The sequence below is a fragment of the Vanessa atalanta genome, chromosome 20 (assembly GCF_905147765.1).
Source record: "Vanessa atalanta chromosome 20, ilVanAtal1.2, whole genome shotgun sequence".
Taxonomy (NCBI): Eukaryota; Metazoa; Arthropoda; class Insecta; order Lepidoptera; family Nymphalidae; genus Vanessa; species Vanessa atalanta.
The window spans coordinates 10,027,354-10,043,126 of record NC_061890.1 but is presented as its reverse complement, the minus strand read 5'-3'; the positions used below and the strand labels follow the sequence as shown (position 1 = coordinate 10,043,126).

General features: G+C 34.1%; 4 protein-coding genes across 4 annotated transcripts; all 4 read left to right on the top strand.

Annotated features, from left to right (window-relative positions):
* Nucleotides 1-2,198: 2,198 nt before the first annotated feature.
* On the top strand, nt 2,199-2,979 carry LOC125071909 (A-factor type gamma-butyrolactone 1'-reductase (1S-forming)-like). The gene has a single exon (XM_047682338.1). It carries the CDS (start codon nt 2,210-2,212, stop codon nt 2,957-2,959), a length of 750 nt encoding a protein of 249 aa, XP_047538294.1. The 5' UTR covers nt 2,199-2,209; the 3' UTR covers nt 2,960-2,979.
* A 1,668-nt stretch (nt 2,980-4,647) lies between these two features.
* LOC125071792 (uncharacterized oxidoreductase SSP0419-like) lies at nt 4,648-5,494 on the top strand. Its single transcript, XM_047682173.1, has one exon. It carries the CDS (start codon nt 4,709-4,711, stop codon nt 5,453-5,455), a length of 747 nt encoding a protein of 248 aa, XP_047538129.1. The 5' UTR covers nt 4,648-4,708; the 3' UTR covers nt 5,456-5,494.
* A 3,349-nt stretch (nt 5,495-8,843) lies between these two features.
* LOC125071761 (3-oxoacyl-[acyl-carrier-protein] reductase FabG-like) lies at nt 8,844-9,886 on the top strand. The gene has a single exon (XM_047682123.1). It carries the CDS (start codon nt 8,980-8,982, stop codon nt 9,727-9,729), a length of 750 nt encoding a protein of 249 aa, XP_047538079.1. The 5' UTR covers nt 8,844-8,979; the 3' UTR covers nt 9,730-9,886.
* Nucleotides 9,887-11,265: 1,379 nt separating this feature from the next.
* On the top strand, nt 11,266-13,057 carry LOC125071829 (3-oxoacyl-[acyl-carrier-protein] reductase FabG-like). The gene has a single exon (XM_047682225.1). It carries the CDS (start codon nt 12,311-12,313, stop codon nt 13,055-13,057), a length of 747 nt encoding a protein of 248 aa, XP_047538181.1. The 5' UTR covers nt 11,266-12,310.
* The last annotated feature ends 2,716 nt before the right edge of the window (nt 13,058-15,773 follow it).

Sequence of the window (15,773 nt, the reverse complement as noted above, 5' to 3'; positions counted from 1 at the left end):
ACAGAAAACGCGTAAAAAAAATCCGGTCACTGAATGGGCAATTCACTCGAACATTTCAGAGGTACCTACAAGAAAAATAAGAACGTATCAAAAAAAAGACAATTATACCCGTAAACATAGGCAAATAGAATAGTTTAACAAAAACCATTTGGTATTAATTTTGTTATTAATAAGTATCTACTTATAATTTATATACAAAAAGTAGTGATATCCCATCAAAAACATAAATGTAAAAATGAGAGCCAAGTTAAATAGTCCTTTCTGAAATTTATTTATAACTACATAAAATATCATTTCTTCTTATAACTTGGGATAATATATTGTTGCCTAAGGTCTGACTTGGCTAGTACTCAGTAGACTAGGCTCATATACGAATTATATTATAGCCTTCGTAAGTTCTAAGCCTGTTACAAAGGAATTATAAACACAAATTAAGCACGCAAATATTCAATAGTACTTGTCTAGATAAGATTCATGTTTTCTAGTAGCTGAACCATCGCAGTTTTTAATGTACGGTAATACTAACTAAGCAATACTGAGCTGTCCTCCATTCTTCTTAGATGTTCTGAGTTATAATTTGTTATTCTAAACAGACTACAATTAGTGTTTATAAACATATAAGAACTAGCCAAGTCAGACCTTAGGCAACAATATATTATCCCAAGTTATAAGAAGAAATGATATTTTATGTAGTTATAAATAAATTTCAGAAAGGACTATTTAACTTGGCACAAATTTAGATCTCACTTCTTTTGTCGTTGGAGACAACAACCAAGGCTTATATCATAATATTTAACTTGGCTCTCATTTTTACATTTATGTTTTTGATGGGATCAATCTATCGTGACATATATTATGTACGAAATGCATCCGTGTACACACTGCTACTGCGGTGGCGGCAGAAACAACGCAGCAGAGGTGCCGCGTCATGTATGTACACGAAGCGTTAGTCATTTTAGTGCGTTAGGAAATACGTTTATTTGTCCAAAAATCGAATTAAACGATGAAGTACAACACTAAGTCTAGGTGATGGTGAAAGAAGATAATTAGGGTTCCGTACCTCTGAAAGAAAAAAGTAATCGTTATAAGGTCACTTCATTCTCTGTCCGTCCGTCCGTCAAGAACCTTTTTCTCTGGAACGAGGGAGAGATACAAAGTTGAAATGAAGAGCGCTTACGGATTAGGTGTTATTATTTTTTAAAGGGATTGTAAGTCAAATATGAATCAGTTACTTGCTCAAAAAATACTCTGCAAAAGTTAAGTCACCTTCAAATAGAATCAATTGAAAAAATCCTGAATATACATTACTGATATTTGACAAATTATTTGTTAAAATGCATGTTCTTAAACAGGTATATTTCAGTGTTGTAAATTATTTCAGTAAACACTACATAAATGAGCAGATTGCCTTCAGAATTTATTGATAAAAAATATATTCCTTTATAATTTTTGTGTAAAAAAAAGATTTCTACAAAATTAAAAAGAAATAAATACTTATGCAATTATAAAGTTCAAATGTGACTACTAAATTTTTTTTTTAATTTATTTACGTACCTACTATAAGAAAAATCTTACGTAGGCTTTGTAGATCTAATGTTCACGGTAAAATCCGTGGGTGCATACCAAGTACTCATTCAAACGCAGGATTTATGTTATTCATATAACAAATACAGAACTCAATGCTAATTGTGTCTTTTCTTATAATTATTATATCGTCCTTTAAAAGTTTAATTAGTTTATAATAATGTACTTCAAACTAATCAGCAACTTAAAAACAATGATTACATTCCAAGGTCAATGCTTATCATACCCATGACAGTTACCTCCAATGCTCAGATTGTGCAAAATCACGCTTATGTTAAAATTAAAAACATGCTTTATCATTAACCCTTACATTGAGGAGTATCTTTCAAGTGGAGTACCACTTAGTTGCACTAAGAGACTAGGACAATTGAGGAATGACTAGCAGCGTCCAGTCCTCACGTCGGCTATACCTAACATTTGTAGGCAAAAATTTCGCCTCACCTGACAACATACAGTGCTGGAATAGTGCTGATAAGATAAGCTTATATGTGATTAGATCGATATGCCTTATCTTATTTCGTAACTATGCAATAATATTCAGACAACTATCGGAAGATTGTAAATTAATTTAAAACAGTAATCTTGAAAAATATTTTAGTATCAAATAGAAATTCGCAACGGTGACATGAGTTTCAAGGATAAAGTTGTGATAGTGACGGGCGCTAGTTCCGGTATAGGAGCAGCGGCTGCGATCGCGTTCAGCGCCGCCGGAGCGCGCGTCGCCATGGTCGGCCGCGACAACGCCAAGCTCGATGCGGTCGCCGCGAAATGCGCCAACCCTCTGATAATCCTCGCCGATGTTTCCAAAGATGACGACGCGAAACGTATCATCGACGAAACCATAAAGAAGTTCGGCCAACTGGATGTACTCGTAAACAATGCTGGCTTGATGTCGTTGGCTGGCTCTCTTCTACAAGGTGACATGATGAAGTCTTACGACACAATTATGAACGTAAACGTTCGCGCAGTCGTTCACTTGACTAACTTGGCTGCGCCGCATCTGATAAAGACTAAGGGAAACGTTGTCAATATATCCAGTGTCGCTGGTCATTTGCCATCATATACGCCGTTAGGGATAAATTACTGCGTTTCCAAAGCCGCGTTGAACCATTTCACTGCATGTGCTGCTACAGAATTGGGACCACATGGTGTCAGAGTGAACGCTATCTGCCCGGGACCGGTCAGAACTGACTTATTAACGAACGCTCAACACCCGAAGTCATGGGATGATCTAGCTAAGTTTACACTGCTTAATAAAGTCAGTGAAGCGAATGAAATAGCAGATTTGATTTTGTACCTGGCGAGTGATAAAGCCAAGTCGATCACTGGATCCAACCACGTCATAGACTGCGGTACGATGCTTAAACGCGCGTAAATAAATTGTTAATACTAAAATAAAATTGAAACTTACCCCTTTATAGTTTTATTTATATTTAAATTATGGCATATGTAATCTTAGGAGATTTACTTACGCACTTATTATATAACATGTATATCGTAATTATGGAAATAGTTTATCATCTGAACAAAAAAAAACTTAATTCAAATAAATTTAAGAAAATCCATAATAATTTCTGCCCTATGGGTAAAGATATTGAGTCCATGTTCCAAATAATCAAAATCAGAAAATTAGCAGGAATTACGTTTAGTGTTCAATTACATAAGCTGTCTCAATATTTAGGGTTTCTTAATAGTCTTTGTGATATATTTCAATTAATTTATTTAGCTCATCATTTAGAACAGTTTCTATTATTAAGTCCGTAATGCCATCAAACCATTGAATTTAGTCCTTATCTTGGTTTTACGATCAATTTCCTTCTTTAAGAATTAAGAAAACATCGTTTAATGTTTGTGGAATATATTGCATTTGACGCGGATTTGTGCCCGCTTCGTTCGCACTCCGCTAACATTGAAACATCGATCCTGAACTCGTTCTGCTTCAATGGCGAACAAAATGTCCATTGAATTTAATCGTATAAGTTTAATAATTAAAGAGTTATGAGCGGAAGTAATATTAACAAGCCGTTTTCCCGATGGGATGTATTATCGGCGTCGCTATTTTATAAACAATGGTTGCAACATTGTCCTGTTACTTAACAACAACAAAGCACCGATTTCTAAATATCTAGCTTAAAAAATGATGAAAATTCCTTAAAATCTTTCATCCCCAATTCCAACCTCTATGAAATGAATTTTCAAAACAGCTTAAACATCTGTATTCACTCTTAAACACTGATTTCCATACTTCTAATTTTTAAAAATGACGAACTTCTATACAAAATTTCTTCCGTTTTCGCTATGGTGATGAATTTTCAAAAAAAGTTTTATTATTTGTTTGTTTTTAACTTATGTTTATAAGCCTTAAAATATATTTTCATATCAAACTTTCAAAAATGACTAAATTCCACACAAATTTACATCCTATATATTATTTAATTTTTTTTAGCATCGGTATTTAGTTCATGAACGTAAGCCTAAATACTGATTTCTATACATGAAAGATTTCTGTACAAAATTTCACCCCACCACCATTTAACCTCCTTAGGAGATAAATTTAGGAATTGCAAAATGTAATCCGGTTTAGGCTGTGCGTCGTATCACGTATGTCAGCCAGCAATTTAAAATTGTATTGAGTAGATCAGATGTTTCATTGCCAAAATACCTTAGAAGTAGTCTATGTCTTTGCTTGGAGTTCAAGCTTGTTTCATAACAAATTTAATCAATTTAGTTCAGCCGTGGAAGAGCAACAAACAGACATACTTACTGTTTCTTATATACGCATAGATATATTTATAATTACTTCATGGAAAGGGGTTGGAACTTGGAAGGGTTCTGGGCTCTTTTTTCTTTGCAGTTATATTAAATTAATTGCCCACAATCTCTAACAAATACAAAATGAATTACGAGAAATGAGATTTTACGTTCACGCGGCTATTCATATCTGTTCAGATAAGATAGGTTTAGTGTTTACCTAGTGCGACTTGCGAATTATTTATACAAATTCTTATCTTAATTGTAACGTTACACTTATCACCAACCCAAAGTGATTTATATTTATTCTGATCTTCAGTTTTAATTCACTGCAATACTAGCGCAGTATCAAGTACACCTTCAGACAAGAAGCATGGGTTTCAAGAATAAAGTTGTGATAGTAACGGGCGCTAGTTCCGGTATAGGAGCAGCGGCTGCGATCGCTTTCAGCGCTGATGGAGCGCGCGTTGTTCTGGTTGGCCGTGACAATACTAAGCTTAAAGCAGTCGCCGCTAAATGCACCAACCCCCTCGTGATCCTCGCTGACCTGTCCAAAGATGACGACGTGAAACGTATCGTTGATGAAACAATAAAGAAGTTCGGCCAATTGGACGTCCTCGTCAACAACGCCGGTATGGCAGTAATGGCCAGTCTTCTTGAAGGAGATATGATGAAGTCTTACGACACAGTTATGAACGTAAATGTTCGCGCCGTCGTTTACTTGACTAACTTGGCTGCGCCGCATCTGGTAAAGACTAAGGGGAACGTTGTCAATATTTCCAGTGTGTCTGGTTATTTGACACCTTTCACATCATCTACAATTAATTATAATATCTCTAAAGCCGCTTTGAACCATTTCACTGCATGTGCTGCTACAGAATTGGGACTGCATGGTGTGCGTGTGAACGGGATTTGCCCGGGGCCGGTTAGAACCGACTTCTTTTCAAACAATAAATACTCTACCTCATGGGATGATCTATCGAATATGACGCAGCTTGGTAGAGTCAGTGAAGCGAATGAAATCGCAGATTTGATTTTGTACCTGGCGAGTGATAAAGCCAAGTCGATCACTGGATCCAACCACGTCATAGACTGCGGTACTTTGCTTAAACGCGTGTAAATTAATTGTATTTTCTTAAATAAAATTACCTAAAACTTACCTCTTTATAGTTTCATTTATATTAAAATTAAGGTATATGTAGTCTTAGAAGAATTACCACACACGCTGAAACGCATGTAATTAAAAATGTATGTCCCAATTATATATAAGACAATAAAAAATTCAAGTTTTTATATCATTATATATCATTATCATATCATTCAATTTTAATAATGAAAAAATGTTAAATTATCTAAATATGTAAAAAATATGTGAAAATGTTATATATCTCAGAAACCATAACACCTACAAACTTGAAATTTTTTGCCGGTAGGTTCCTTATAAGGTGTAGGCTTCCGCTTAGAACTGATTTTACGAAACTCCACCCCTAAGTGGGTAAAACGCGTGTTAGAAGGTTGTGTTTTATAAATTTCGAGCGGATAAAGCCGCAGGTTTTTTTTATGTTATAGGGGGCAAACGAGCAGGAGGCTCACCTGATGGAAAGTGATTACTACCGCCCATGGACATCTGCAACCCCAGGAAGGTTGCAGGTGCGTTTTCAGCCTTTTAGGAAGGAGTACGCTCTTTTTTTGTCGTAGTCGTAGTAAGTCGTATCGGTTCGGAAAAACCGCCGGCGAAGGTTTAGCTAGTTATAAATAAAATACGGCCCTGGTGCAAAAGGTTGAGTCCCCTTAAAATTATTTTACAAATTAATGTAAACGTTTTCATTTCTGTCAGTCAGATTTGTCAATAATATTTTTTGTTTAACTTTAAAAACAGTAACTAGTAATATTTTTATAATTTGACGATTAATAGACGTCTATTACATATATATAACATTAAAAATTTTAATTCGTCGGAATATCTATGATTATATCCACCATGAAAATAAATCAGCCTCGTATTAGCTTTACCTTTACAATATTAGCGTTTGGTTTCTACATAATTAGTAAATTAAAACTTATGTTATTGAGATTGAGAGAGAGACAATAAACTTCTGCCTTCTATTTTAGAACGAATATATTCCAAATAAAGTAAATAAGAATTATCATGAAATTACCATTTATTGGTCAAATAGATAAGCTATCTTTTTTATTGTATTAGCATAAAAAATCTTATTATGTCAATTTAATAAATGAAATGTAAATATTTCGTAATTGAGTTTACAGTACGATTAGATAGGATCATTGTAATTAAAAAAATACGGCATAATGGCTAGCAGTGACGCGTTAAGACCTTTTTCTGCGAAACCTCTGGCTGGTCTGATACTTATTTGGTGGCAGATATCTATCCAACCTCTTCTGAGTAGGTACCACGCATTCATCAGTTACCCTACCAATAAGAACTACAGAAGTTCTAATTCTGTTCTACCTTATGATATCAAATAATAATTTCATAATAAATAAAATTACTCTTTATTGTACATCAATAAACAAAAACATAAGTGATATTCAATGGGGAATTATCGCTAAGCTATCTCTTCCAGGAACCTTAAGGTAGAGGAAAGAAACAGAGGGGAAAAAGGTAGGGGTGTACATGGCATAAAAGATTATAGATAAATACCAATGAAATATGGCGAAACTAGGTTTTACAATCAGATTATTCATTAGTCTTATGTTTTTTTAGAAAAACAGGAATAACAAGTTGATTAGGTTGCCATAAAATTACTCATATATTTTGTTTTATTTCTCAAAACCGTGACGACAGACCTCCATTATTCAAACAGTCATATTTATATTTATATCAGGATTTAGGTCTTAGATAACCAATGCATTTTCGAGCCCCTGAGAACGTGTACGTAAATTTAATAATGATCAGCTGAGTAATTAGATGTGAATGTTTTGCTCGGAAAAGTGCAATTCAGACTCGCGCACTGAGGGTTCCATACCAACAGACACACAGAGAAACAGACACTAATATAACAATAATATGTGGTTTTATTGTTATAGAATAGAAATTGAATAGCTCAAGACAGAAAATAATTGAGTGATATAGACTAGGCCTATACTTGTCGAGAGGTCCTTAGTTAAAATTAGATAAAAAAATCTCTCTTATTACTAAGGAATTAAAGAGGCTTAAATAATAATAATAATAAATATTGCTTCTTGCCAAATTTCGTAATTCTAGGTCAAAGGAAATCATCCTATAGGCTTTGATTCCCTTTATAAATGTATTAAAAATACGAAATAAATGACCATATCTTTTGATTGTGTAGAATTAGAGGTTCGCTATGTTCAGAGCTCCAACAAACCGCAGACCAGTATCAGTATTTAGTATTAATTTCAACTTTATACCTCTACTCGTTCCTGAGAATAAGGATCTCGCCGGACAGACGGCCAACGAAGTGATCTTATAACCTTATTCCTTTAGAGAAACCGAACCCTAATAAACAGACTCACTGTTGCATCTATAATATTAGTTAGGATATAAAAAAATAAAACACATTTTTATACTTCACGACAAATTAGTCGCAACAATATTAAAATTATAATAGAAGAAACAAATGACAATCTTATCGGTAAAAGCGATCTCGTTGCGATTTGTACTGTTTATATTTTTATATAATTCTCTTAAGTGTTGTTTAAGTATGTATGTGTACACGTAAACACTTATCAACAAGTGTTGATGAATATAATTAAATCTGCTATTTCAACAAACATAAGTATGTAAGCAGTAACAACAATCTTACTTACGTCGGAATCCGTTCCGATTCATAACGTTTATAAACTAACAACCGTCCCTTCTTTGACAAAGTATCATGACCACGCACATACACGCACACACAAGCGTTCCATATCAGTACAGTGTAAATATTTAATGTCATTGTGGTCAATAATATAAATAATAATCTTAGATACTAATTTATAAATGTAAAAGTTTGAATGGATTGATGTTTGTTAATCAATGTATACGGCTGAACGGATTTTAATACAATTTGTGACACAAATAGATTATAGTTTAGAGAGTACATAGGTTACAAACGCGGGCGATGTCGCTGTTTGAAACTAGTATTGTAATATTTAAAAGAATATAGACTAATAAGAACAGTTGAACAGTTTTGAGTTGACAGAAAGATGAATATACAGAATACAGGATCCCCAAGGATAGGTGCCCGCACTCTGATACTGTGTACTGTGTAACTTTTCTCTAACCCTTACTCAAATGTCACGTAATTCATTTAAGTAATGTTATATATCATACACACACTGCTCTATGACCATATATTCATATACTAACCAGTCTAATAAAATTTGCTTAGTCATTTTAGTCTATCTACAATAAATACTAAGTATACATTATGTTAGACTCAGTATTCATCTATTTCAGGTAATACTTGTATACCTATATAGATAAGATAGATGCACTAATTATCTAGTACCACTTACGAATTGTTTATATAAACGTTTATCACGATAGTTACACTACACTGGGCTATAACTAACCTAAAGTGATTAATATTTATTCTGATCTTCAGACGTTTTAATAGCAGCGCTAATTTGTCGCGACAACTAGCGCAGTATCAAATACGACTTCACTCCAGAAAGATGGGTTTCAAGAATAAAGTTGTGATAGTGACGGGCGCTAGTTCCGGTATAGGAGCAGCGGCTGCGATCGCTTTCAGCGCCGCTGCAGCGCATGTTGTCATGGTCGGCCGCGACAATACCAAGCTCAAAGCGGTGGCCGCGAAATGCTCCAAGCCACACGTGATCATCGCCGATGTTTCCAAAGATGACGACGCTAAACGTATCATTGATGAGACAATAAAGAAGTTCGGCCAACTGGACGTACTGGTCAACAATGCCGGTTTTTCGAACGTGACTGGTTCTCTTCTAGAAGGTGACATGATGAAGTCCTACGACTCAATTATGAGCGTAAACGTTCGCGCCGTCGTTCATTTGACCAACTTGGCTGCGCCGCATCTGATCAAGACTAAGGGGAACATTGTCAATATTTCCAGTGTTGCTGCTTATTTGCCACCATTTTCACCGACTTCGATAAACTACGCTGTTTCTAAAGCGGCTTTGAACCACTTCACTGTATGTGCTGCTACAGAATTGGGACCGCAAGGTGTAAGAGTGAATGGCATCTGCCCGGGACCGGTCAGAACCGACTTTTTAGTGAACGCTAAATACCCTAACACGTGGGATGATGTAGCGAAGATTACACTGCTTGATAGAGTCAGTGAGGCGAATGAAATAGCAGATTTGATTATGTACCTGGCGAGCGATAAAGCCAAGTCGATCACTGGATCCAACCACGTCATAGACTGCGGCACGATGCTTAAACGCAAGTAGTTAAAGTACGTCAAAAACTAAATCTTGTATTTTGGTTTCATACTTTGATGAATATTTAAATTTATTGTTTAAATAATGTAACAAATTCACCGCCAATAAATGTAATGACACACTTTCATATATTCATATTAATAAAACTTGAAACTCTGAAAGATTTTTGGTAAAACGCTTATTAGTCGAGAGAGTTCCAATTAAATTAGCCAAAAAATAATAAAATATATTAATAATAATATTTACAAAGTAATTAAATAATAAAGTTTGATTTGATTGTATTGATTTAATTTTTCGCTAACATTTTTTTAGACCCTTTGTTATCATTTGTTCTATTTTATTTATAACTAGCGACCCACCCCGTTTTCGCACGCATGCAATGCTGCCACTAAACATACTACAGAATGTCTTACAACGTTCACATTTTTTCAGTCATTAGACAATACAAACCGCTATGTCCCTGCGGTTTAAATGTATAATATCTTAGAAAATATTCATTTAAATTACATGCTGGAAAAGATATTGATCTATTTTAAATGCACAATGTATTTAAGAGACTTAATTGGATTAGGATTAATGCTGTATTGCTTAAAATGGCTTCGAAAATAAGCCATTATTTCTCATCAATAGTGAAGGTTAAAAAATGGTTGTTATGGGCTATCCCTAAGAGATAGACATATGTATACCATCGCGGACTTTTTTGAAGACCTTCTTAAGGTGTACAGTACATTCTTTTACATTATTTTGATCTATCTTGTAGGGTTCAGCCAGCGTTTGCAATGTAAGCTCAAAAATGTGTTTATTTACGACATCACTTCAGAAAACGCTAAAATTATCAGTGTTTCTCTGCTATTGTGCATGTATTATACATATAAAACTTCCTCTTGAATCAATCTATCTATTAAAAAAATCGCATCAAAATCCGTTCTGTAATTTTAAAGATCTAAGGATACATAGACAGACAGCTGTAAGCGACTTTGTTTTATACTATGTAATGATCTATTAAGATTTAGTGGGTTTATGTTTGGTTTATAGCATTATAACTGTATAACCCACCTCGACTTCGCACGGGTGCTATTTATGACCAAAGAAAACGAGAAGTACGCTTAACAAGAAAATATTAAGTTGATTTATTTTATACGTAATATTTGTTTATAAGTTTATTTAAGTATGTCATAAATAAAATGAAATAAATAGGAATAATAATTTGTTTACGAGATAGATCAAAATAATACACTACAGTGTTGTACACCTTAAAAAGGAATTTAAAAAAGACCACGATGTTATATGTCTATCTCTTAGGGATAGCCCACAAAAACCATTTTTTATCTTTTACTTTTTGCGAGAAATATCGACTTATTTTCGAAGCGATTTTAAGCAATACAACATTAATCCTTATCTAAATAAGTACCTTAAACACATTGTGTATTTAATATAAATCAAAATGGCCTATTACAGCATTTAATTTAAATGAATATTTCCGAAGAGGTTACAGATTTAAAACGCAGGGACATAGCGGTTTGTATTGTCTATTGACTGAAAAACTGTAAACGTTGTAAGATATTCTGTAGTATATTTAGTATCAGCATTAAACTCGTGGGAAGCTGGGGCGGGTCGCTAGTTTATTATAAAATTCATACTGATTTCTTTCCTTTATATAAAAACGCATATCGCGACCTGATAGCTAAACTATATATTGACCGTTCAATTAGATACACTATCTTAATGATTGTTGTTTCATAATAGTTTTATTGTTTTAATTGGTTTAATAAATAAGTACGAAGTTATATCGCAATGTATTCGTTTGGGAATTATAGAAGAATTATCGAAAATATCACGAACACAAATACAAATTGCGGATGCTGATTTAAACATCCACATCTACAATATAGTTTGAAATATCTACACTGATGACGTCGTCCTGACTGACTTCGGCCACAGCGAATCTCAAGGGAGACCGGCCTACAGCTACGAAGGATAAAGTGGGTGCCCCTCTTTTCACAGATTTAAGGGATGATAATCGCGATGAAAAGTAACCTATGTCCTTCCCCGAGACTCAAACTATTTCTATACCAAATTTCATTTAAATCGGTTCAGCGTTTTAAGTGTGAAGAGGTAAGAAACTCTTTTAAAAGTTACTTTAGCACTTATAATATTTTATTTTAAATTAAGGAATTTACTAATATTAATAAAATTTGTTCAAAGCAGGTTTAAAGCGTGCTATGATTTTTATTCAAAAAATCCAAAAAGTAATTGGATTTTCCTTTTCTAAAAGCATAATGTTGGTCGCGACATATGTCAAGATTAGAACCATTCCTTACCAAGTAATTGTAATTTTTCCTTACATGAACAATCGCTTCGGACTTAGTCGTTAGCTCTATATCATTGGGCATATTTCGTCTATCCAGATAAGATAGACGCAATATTTACCTAATAATAGCTACAGTTATGTAAACGTTTATCTTTATACTCATTGTATAGATTATATAAAAACTAAATAGATATAAATGATAGTAGTTAGTGGTAATATTTAGACGTTTACGCCACAAGTAATAGCACAATATTTAATAAACTTTCAAACTACTGAAACATGATGTTCAAGGATAAAGTTGTGATAGTGACGGGCGCTAGTTCCGGTATAGGAGCAGCGGCTGCGATTGCGTTCAGCGCTGCTGGAGCGCAAGTTGTTATGGTTGGCCGCGACAATACCAAGCTAACAGCAGTCGCCGCGAAATGCACCAAACCCCTCGTGATCCTCGCCGATGTTGCCAAAGATGACGACGCGAAACGTATCGTTGATGAAACAATAAAGAATTTCGGCAAATTGGACGTCCTCGTCAACAACGCCGGTATGTCAGTTTTAGCCAGTCTTCTTGAAGGAGGCATGATGCAATCTTACGACACGATTATGAGTGTAAACGTTCGCGCCGTCGTTTACTTAACTACCTTAGCTGCGCCGCATTTGATCAAGACTAAAGGAAACGTTGTCAATATTTCAAGCGTCGCTGGTTATGTAACACCAGTTACACCAGGTTCAATAAACTACGGTGTTTCGAAAGCCGCTTTAAATCACTTTAGTATATGTGCTGCTGCTGAATTGGGACCCCACGGTGTAAGAGTAAATGGCATCTGTCCGGGACCGGTCAGAACTGACTTTTTAACCAATGCTAAATATCCTAGCTCATGGGATGACTATACGACGAAACTAATTCTTGGGAGAGTGTGTGAAGCAAACGAGGTAGCAGATTTAATTATGTACCTCGCGAGTGATAAAGCCAAGTCTATAACAGGATCTAACTACGTGATAGACGGCGGTATAATGGTCAAACGAAGTTAGTTGAATAAAGAGTATTAAAATTGTGTATTGTGTTGATTATTTTCATATCTTGTTTATTGATTGTCTTTTATTTTAAAATTTATTTATTTATAATACAAAACTATATACATATCATTACAGGACATGGTTGCCCTAATTCGATATTACAGCACGTTTATTAACAATATTAAAAATAAGTCTCTATGTTATATATGATATAGTCCAAGTGGCTATAGTTGTGAGTTCACTCAGACTGCAACAAAACAAATTCACCCTGTCGGATATGACGTTGAGGGGACGTTGAGGGTACGTAACATGCGCGTCAGTGGCGCCTCCTTGAGTAACTTGGTTCGTCCGTTGGGCACCACTAGCAACGACGGTCTCCGCCACACATATCTATCTGGGGCGCACAGACTAAACTGTCTTAATATATTAGCATTAGGTATAGTGTACTAATATTTTAATAGTTCCAAAGCCGATGTAATCCCTCGTTGGATTCTGAACCCTTAGTCTGTTTTTGTCCCACTTGTAATTTTGGGTATCGTTAAAATTACATAAATATAATCTAAACATATTAGATGCAAAATCAAGATTAATAAAAACTTATTAATAATAACCATATAAGCAGCTCTTGAAGATATGTAAATTTACAAATTATTTTAACATGGATTATGTCCTCTTTATCAACTTGACAACTACAACTATATTGTGTCTTGATAATAGCAATCTGTGTGTAATCACGGTTTAAGATATTTATTCTTAAATAAGACAATATAAGTCACGAGATTATGCATGTCGTTAAAAAAAAAAAACAAAATTTACATACAGTCAGTCAGTCAACATAAATTGCAGAGAACTATTAAAGTCCTGTCTGAAGAAACAACGTCTAACGCTCAAAAAAGCTAATGAGAAACGTGGAAGATTCTTTAAATGTGTTTTATGTTGATTCGACTAATAATCATTTTTAATTAGTCAAATACAAATTTGATGTTTTATGGTAAATAAATATTGAATGACCCTAAAAGATATAAATGCTTAAGCAATTGTTTCAAAGTAATAGTACAATTTCAAACAAGACAGGTAGAGGATCCTACGTCCAAACTCCAAGAAGCAAATTCAGTGGGAATTTATTTTGTCAAATAAACCCATACATCTAATGTATCATTCTGCAATTAAATAATAACAAAGGACTTTTAAAACTTGTTATATTTAGATTATAAAATGTACAAATTTATATTTTTCGATATTCAAAAAGTAATGTTTTTAGCGAATATTAATTAAATTCGTTGTGCTTTAACTAGAATACTTTCATAACAGGAGCGGTGAATAGCGTTAGATTTTTTATAGGAATCACGGTAGATTAGATTGCAATAACCATACGATATCATAAATACATACAAAATAACATCATTCTGCTTTAGAGACCTACTCAACGCCTATAATTAACAAACGGTGGAGTATAATTTAGGTTTTTTAATGACATACCTTCTGCGTGTCATGAAATAATAAATTTATATTATTCGTTTGTTAAATTACCTTAGCAATGATACGTTGTACAATTTTAGTAGACATGTTGATATGATGACGTAATCCTAATATACTCTATATTAGGTGAAAAAGTGTTATTATGGCACTTTAAAAATGTATACCCTATTTTGATGGATCTATCCTTGAAAATTAATAATTATTATATACTCGTCCGTATACAAATAATTGTGAGAAGTTTTAGATGCCTCTGTGCTAAGTCTGGACGTAAACAATCCCTATTCCAAATTTCAACTAAATCCCAGTCTAGTCATTTTCACGTGATTGAAAAACGTCAAAAAAATCGTACTTTTAAATTTTTAATATTACTAGGTCATTTTATTTCGCTCATCACTGTCTGACATTTTTTATCATATTGAAAATTATACTATAATAGTTGTCACCAGCGGTTTCGCTCATGTTTGAGGGATTGTTCGTCAGCCTAGGTCGTCATTCCTTTCAAGGAGTTCTGTAAAGCAAGTCACACCAAATTTTATCAAATTCAGTTCATTAATTTGGCTGTGTAAGAGCAACAAACAGACTAACGGAGTTACTTTACATTTATAATATTAGTATAGATTACGAAATTTGACAACAGAAAGTCTTCGTCGATATTAAGGTGTATCTCGAAGTATACAATTTATACCATAAGATGATAAGCACAAGGAAGATTATTAGTTCAGAGATACATACATTTTTACATTAGCAGCCTGTAAATTTCCCACGGCTGAGCTAAGGCCTCCTCTCCCTTTGGGGAGAAGGTTTGGAGCATATTCTACCATGCTGCTCCAATGCGGATTGGTGGAATACACATGTGGCAGAATTTCGTTGAAATTAGACACATGCAGGTTTCCTCATGATGTTTCCTTCATCGCCGAGCACGAGATGAATTATAAACACAAATTAAGAACATGGAAATTCAGATGCACGCATTCTAACCAATGGGCAACCTCGGCTCAGAGATAATCAGAATGAAATTTGATGCAAGTGTCCCTTAATATAAATGGAATAATGAAGACATATACAACGAATTTAAGAATATTTTGTTCTAATATCAAATTGAATAATTAAATTAAAGAATGAAATACAAATTTATGCGATTTATTAGTCAAAATTATAAACAATGTATTGGATGTATTGGGACCAACCTTGGGAACTAAGATGTTACGTCCCTTGTGCCACCGAGTAAAGATTTTTTCGAATTTATATTCAA

Coding starts and splice junctions, on each gene's coding strand:
- LOC125071829 (XM_047682225.1), top strand. CDS start 12,311: ATGATGTTCAAGGATAAAGTTGTGATAGTGACGGGCGCTAGTTCCGGT.
- LOC125071761 (XM_047682123.1), top strand. CDS start 8,980: ATGGGTTTCAAGAATAAAGTTGTGATAGTGACGGGCGCTAGTTCCGGT.
- LOC125071909 (XM_047682338.1), top strand. CDS start 2,210: ATGAGTTTCAAGGATAAAGTTGTGATAGTGACGGGCGCTAGTTCCGGT.
- LOC125071792 (XM_047682173.1), top strand. CDS start 4,709: ATGGGTTTCAAGAATAAAGTTGTGATAGTAACGGGCGCTAGTTCCGGT.